Below are 6988 nucleotides of genomic sequence, written 5' to 3'. Positions count from 1 at the left end.
GAAGCAGGTCTAACCCAAGACATTTTGCTGCCCATGGCAAAGAGAAGGTGCCATCCTGTCTGCATTCCATATAGTGAAGCCAGCTGGACTGGGTCTTGAAGATTCGACTGGCAATGGGACAGAGTCACTGACTACCCTACTAACCGCAAATGACCTTTAAGGCAGGTCAGGCACACACAAAGGCATGGGTCCTCAAGCTACGGCCCTCCGTGCTCATTTATCCGGCCCGCCTCAGAGCTTTTGGACTCACTCGGGTCTGGTAATGGACTGGGAGGAGGGCCAATAAACTGAGATTCTATCCAGACAAGCTCTATCCAGGGCTGTTGGTAGGTGGTTCATCTGCCCAGTTGGGAAATATTCAACCTATCCTGGATGGTGCTGTAATCCCCCTAAAGGACAGAATTCAGAGTTTGGGGGTGCTCCTAGGACCTGAATTGTCATTAGAGTCAGAAGTGAACTCAGTGATAAGAAGCACCTTTCATCAGCTTAGGCTTAGACTAACTAGGACCCTCTCTGGACAGGCAGGGCCTAGTAACAGTTACCCATGCTCTGGTAACTATTCACCTGGACTATTATAACCCACATTACATGGGGCTGCTTTTGAAAACTGTCTGGAGACTTCAACCGATTCAAAGTAGAACAGTGAGGTTGCTAACGGGGACTGGCTGACATAAACATCCAGCAGTCATCTATCAATTACACTGGTTACCAATTTGATTTAAATGTCAACGTTAGCACTTTGAATCATGCCCTGCTCTGACAGAAGCAAGGAGTGTCTACCAGAGAAAGGGCCTTCTCGGTTGTGACACTCCATCCGTGGAATCAGCTTTCCAAAGAGGCGCACCTGGCACCCACTCTTGGCTCATTTTGGCGCCAGGTGAAAAAAAAATTCCCAATATTTTAATAGACTTTTATTTCTATTTTATGGTATTTTATTACTGTAACTCTAGATTTAACAGCAGTTTGGTGGGTGAGTTATATTATTGTATTTATACGAACTATAATTGTAATTTTATAATGATCATTTATATCAATTATTCTATTTTTATTTTGCAAACTGGCCAGGAAGCCTTTGGGCTGATGGGTGGGATAGAAATATAAACAAACAAACAAGGAATCATGATCTGTTATCATGACTGGGTTCCAACAAGATAACCTATGTTTCAACCACCTACAGTTCAACAACCACCCACACCCAACATTTAAATGTAGGATATTGTGTTTCCTGAACCCAACTGTTACCTTTTTGGCCATAGATGCAGACTATCTATTTTTTCCAGGTATTTTGGCATTCATTATGGCAAAATAATTGGTGTTCACACTCTTCCACTTTTAAGTGGAAGAAAAATTGTGTATTTGAACACTTCTCGTATTTCATTGTTTAAATTATGTTTTGTGTTATTTGTTTTATCCATATTATTGTGCTGATTGTGTTTATATTGATTCCATCTGTGCTTTTATATTTAATTATGGATTTCTTTAGTGTTTGTGTAAGTTGCTTTGAGATGGCTTTTTTGCAATGGGAACAGACACATACAATTGAAATAACAATGATAATGAAATATTTGGCCAACATTCTTTATTCCCAATGTTTTTAAAGGCACAAACAAGTAATGATTATATTAATTTTATTAAGTTCCACATTAACTAAAACTGAGGCTGATTGGTTACAAGCAATGCTACTAACAGTATCCATAAAATAGTGTATGATTAGAAGTCAAATATTTATTGTAAAAATACAAATATGATATAACAAAGTACAAAATATAAGTTTTCATTAGCATTTAGCAGTTGCATACCATGTGCTGCTGCACAGGTTCTTGTTTGAAAAATACTATTTCATGAACTCTGTCACTGGTAATTATCTTAAAATGAACCCTATTTATTCCAAATGAAATGTGTGGTAGTAGACACTCAGTTGCACAGTAGAACCCAGATTCAAAACTAAGTATGCTGAGATTTACACACACGGCAGGTTTCTGAACCACCCTTTCTGGAAACAGCCTTCATAATAGCAATGAAGTCAGCCCCAAAACTCAAGGGAACAGCAACAGTCTAAGAAAAGAGATGATCCTGGCATCAAACTCCTGCATGTGGCAAATAGAACACTTGAGGTTGTGGCATAGACAAACAAGACCTCAAAATAAGGTACTTTATTTTATGCTTAGTGATTTAGAACAGCTACGGACAATACTGCATTAGTGGTAGTATAAGATGCATGCCCTTACATGCTGAATATTAAAGCCTGAAGATATGTAATTGTGCAGTTTTGGATTTCAGCAGAAGACTCACTTGGAATGCAATAATAATAGACATCTATAACCTTTCCCTATCCCTAATTACCCAATTTCAATAACTATTAGTAATGCGCAGAACTACATAGCTCTACATGCCATACCTCTAAAGTATAACTGATCTGGATACAAACCATCTCAATGTATACCATGCAGTACAATGTAGAGAGATTTACCAATTTTAACACAGCCTCCCATTGGCACCTCCTTCCATTCCCTGAAAAACCAATATGGATTGTCCTCTCCCCATTGCCCCATTAATGGCCTTTTCCAGCCGTGGAAGAAGAAAAGTCAATTTGTGTAAACAGAAATAGCCTTCAATTATTTTGGATCCAAGCAATTAGCAAGCATAAAAAACAAAGCATCATAAACTGAATAGCCTTAATTTGCACATGGAAAACCAATCATAAATATTTTGTAGTCAGATAGCCAACATAAAGACAAGTATTTAAGGGATTTTTAAATACCTTGTTTCTGAAACAATACAATAATGCAACTGTAAAAAGAACTCAACCTTTCTCAACTCAAAGGATCACTATCCCAGTTTTACAATGCAATCCTTTAAGCCCCCTTGAACTATACATGAAGGTCTTCATTTTGCAAGGACACAAACAAGAAAAAGTACAAAAGATTTTTCCATAAATGTTTAGATACTTTTTAGCATATTTTATAAATAATTGGTGGTGCAGGGGAAGATGTTTGTCATAATATGTAATCCTTTAAAGGTTGCAATGTTAAATAGCTTATAACATATACACATTCTGTCACTGCCTATTTTCATTCATATTTAACCACTATCATCTCAACTTCATTGATTACTGCTTCAATTTTTTAATAAAGTAGTGGAATTTTGTAGTGCTATATATTTGGAAGACCATATATTTAATATATTTTCATGCTTAATTTAACACTGCACAAAATCAACAACACAAAATCAATCAATTACTGGATTCTTCTATTTAACTTGAAAGGTTCATGTTGACTTTTCCATCATAGAAGTAAAGAACCATGCAATTACATACATTCATTTAAGTGCAGCTTCTTGCAAACCAAGTGGCAATCTGCTTGAGATGTTATGCAAGTCAGTTTATGTTTCTGGTATCACTAGAATTTACAATTTACATTCTGAATGTGAACAATTTCTTTCTATATACAGGGAACACCATTTTTATCTCAAAATTAAGTTTGATCGCTCAGCGCACTTAACAAATACACATATTCCTGCTGCGTTGTCAGATTTAATAAGCAATTAGGAATATACTCTCAAATACTGACTGATGAAAAGCCAATAGAAAATGTAGGTTCATTAGGATTTTATGTGAATCTGACCAAATTCACCTTTGCCTAGACAGGAAGAATATGTTTCTTATAACATTCATTACATTCCAGAATTGTTTGCTATGCTTGCTGAGACCACAAAAATCGGTCACATCTTTCCAACATGGACTGAATCAGGGCTCTGAAACAAAAGTGAAGAGAAAAAAAATATAAAGAAATAAAGGTTAATCTTAAACAGCAAGGTGTTTCATCAAATTGATTGACCCATAAAAATGTGACACACTTTTTCTACACTACAAATTAGTGCAGCTCATGAGTTGTTTCACAGGACTTGTACTTTCCTGTCCTTTTAATGCTGCTGAATTAGAAGCAATACCTGCCTTTAAAAGTACATGCTAGTAAGCCTCATGAAATCCAATTATCTTCCTTCCAGAGATATGGCTTAAATCCTGGTTTCAACACAGTTTTGCAAATCATAATTTGACAGGATCAATTAACTGCAATTGCTTAGAAGTTTCCAATCATAAGACAAGAAGGAAAGAGGGAGCATGCAAGGCTGCCTAAGGCTCATGGCTATACATGGTAACACTAAATCATGGCTTAATAAAATGTCTGGACACATCCAATGAGATTCCATTCCCACAAGACCTACCTTTGCCTTTTGTCAGCAATTCTTAGTATCTCACAGACCTTGACAAATCTTTGGGATAATTCAGCCATCAGGCCACATTCCTGCAACAGCTGCAAAGCACAATCTGGCCCGATTACTCTTGCCAACAAGAGACCCACATTTTCAACAGTAATACAAGTTGACCAATCTGGAACACCGTTGGTAACAGCACCGCCATTTTGCATAGCAGGATGAAAAGCACTATCATGATGACTTTTCACAAAGCAAAGAAGAAACTTCCATTCTTCCATTGTCTCTGGAATTGCCCCTAAAGACAAAAAAATTATGAGAAAAGTATTTATGGAAAGTATCAATTAGCTGGTATCATTTTATGTTTGTGCATTTGTTAAAATAACTTCGTAACCACACATAGATTACATGATTATTTTCATGGATAGAATGTTTCTGATTAATCTGCTTAACATTTTTTCTCTCTTTTTAAAATTCTGACTTACCCAGTCCTATCCATTTTAGTGGCAGTTGTATGTTGCACTATAGCAGGCCTGTTCAGCTTGTAACCACCATCATAAACACAGTCCAGAAGCCATGTACAGCAACCAACCAAAAGTCACTCAGTTTTGCTGCCTACCAGAGACTACAAAAATAGGAGGGTTGTCCAGCACCTGGCAGATCACAAAGCAAGGCTAAAGGCCTGTCTTCCACTTGATGTATCACAAGATGTGTAGGGTAACAGAATGCTATTGAAAATGTACACACAGCTAAGATACTGTAGTTTGTTTAATATACAAGCTTAGTTTTCCACAAATAAGAGTTATATTGCTCATTCTATATTTGGTGAAATTCTTACTTTTATTTATGAAATGAATAAATAAACCCATTGTGCAGATTCAAACAGGGGACCTTTTGATCAACGAGCATAGCAGCACAGCAGTTTAAACCACTGCGCCAGCTGCATCCCTTAGCACAAATATCTTAACCCACAGTTAACACATATAGAACAGCCCACAGGTCAAGGGAAATTTGACAGTTACTTGATTTATTAAAAAAAAATAAGGAACATTTCTAGTTAACAAAAGCAAGTGTACATGATAAACAGGACCATATTCAATTCTCATATTTAAGAGTTCCATAATTTGTTCACATTTTGCTTATGTTCATTCCTTGTCTCTCTTTTTATTATCTTCCAGCACTCAAAATAGAGACCCCTTCCTTATTTTATGTTCAACCTACTATGGTTGCTTTAATTAGTCACATCTGCTGGATTTTAGAATTGCATATAAAATGGCTCATAAAAATATTATCTCTAAGATATAGTACAGAACATAAATCTGTAAGAAAACAAAAAAACACCCCCCTGATTTACAAAGCAATTCTATGCCTATCAGGAGATCTGCTGAGGGCCCAATGGATGCCGTAGTCACTGACCCACCTACAGACAGGGAGTCTATACATGGAGGTCACCTGTGGATTGTGGCAAACCTTTCTGCTACTATAGTTGCCCTGACAGCAAACTGGAATGTGCAAAGCTAGACCAGTTTCAGGGTGACCAAAAATTCACAGGGCCACATGTCCTATCATTTTAACACACACCCCAAACATAGCTGGAAAATATGTGATCCTGAAAGCTTATTTAGTAAATTGCTTCCAGTGGAAAGGAATTAAAAACTGTCACCACCTTCCCTTCTGCCCTAGCTGGTGCGAGATAGCAACACTTAGGACATGGTGATTCTTCCAACATAGGACCTACCCACTACTTTAGGGCTGCTCTGTTCATGCAGGTGAGTATCAGGTTTTTCAAAATTCACAATCAATCAATGGGGGATTGCAAAATCCTAGTAGAGGCAGCCTATTTTTATATTAATTCCTTACATACATTTAGGAGGAAGTGGATGACAAATACTCAAATGTTTATTATTTTCTCTCTATCTGAAATACATTGGGTGATCTATTGGACATTAAAATGCTATCCAGCTTATTTTTGTATTTGTAGTACATTTCTGTTGCATTGAACCATATTGTATTGACATCAATAAAATATTAAAGAATAAATGTAAAGGCCAGTTAGATTATGTGGTATTTCATTCCAGAATCAAAGTAAGTTATACTAACCACGTTCTCTATCCAACAAGTTCATATCATCCAAATGAATAATATTAGTAAGTGTTTCAGTTCTTCTGTCCAGCTCCAAACAGAGAGAAAGATATCCAGGCCAGTAGCTATAACAATATTACATAGAGTTCCATACATCAAAATAAATACTTAAACTTACTGTAAGTAATTATAACCTGATTGGCATTATAATTTACTACAAACTTCCATGACAAGACAAATAACTTCATCTGCCTTCCCCATTTGAGCAGAGATTCAGAGTTTAGGTCACAGGCTAAGCATATGTTGCCAAATTTGGAGAAAGGGGTTCAAGCTATTGTTTGATTCTGAAACAACAAGCAACCCAACACTAAGGTATTCCAAGAATTTCCTGTTCTTTTTTCATGTTTATGTTCAAGGGACCTCCCCACCCCGAAACAACCCCACTTCTACTGAATTAAGGAGTGATTCTTCCCTTAACATACAATACAAAAAGCTGATGCAGTAAGATCCACTAGTAAATGTACTCTTCATATTTATTTGCGCCTTACAAGATGCTCCTTACATTTTGGTGGGCTGTGAGTGTATAATAAACTTTCATGATTATTGTCCTTTGAAATATTTCTCTACATTCAGTCTTTTAAAAATTCATTATAAATTTAGAAAATAGGGCAGAAGCAAGATAATGCTGGCCTAA

The 6988-nt window shown here is 36.6% G+C and overlaps 1 protein-coding gene across 4 annotated transcripts in view; it reads right to left on the bottom strand.

The window, feature by feature from the left end:
- Nucleotides 1–1562: 1562 nt before the first annotated feature.
- Nucleotides 1563–6988, bottom strand: part of HPS5 (HPS5 biogenesis of lysosomal organelles complex 2 subunit 2) — a 34070-nt gene continuing 28644 nt past the window's right edge. For 3 of the 4 annotated variants that reach the window (XM_044426056.1, XM_044426057.1, XM_044426055.1), the window contains exons 21-23: nucleotides 6313–6419; nucleotides 4225–4510; nucleotides 1563–3753 (exon numbers count right to left, since the gene is read on the bottom strand). In XM_044426056.1, the coding sequence (XP_044281991.1) occupies nucleotides 3693–3753; nucleotides 4225–4510; nucleotides 6313–6419 (454 nt within the window). In that variant the 3' untranslated portion in view covers nucleotides 1563–3692. Of the gene's footprint in view, nucleotides 3754–4224; nucleotides 4511–6312; nucleotides 6420–6988 lie in introns of those variants that run through there. The other variant, XM_044426059.1, reaches the window with a different exon arrangement.

Source organism: Varanus komodoensis, unplaced genomic scaffold (assembly GCF_004798865.1).
Source record: "Varanus komodoensis strain SLA01 unplaced genomic scaffold, ASM479886v1 scaffold16, whole genome shotgun sequence".
NCBI lineage: Eukaryota > Metazoa > Chordata > Lepidosauria > Squamata > Varanidae > Varanus > Varanus komodoensis.
Note: the sequence above shows the minus strand (reverse complement) of the source record. Positions and strands in the feature narration are given on the sequence as shown.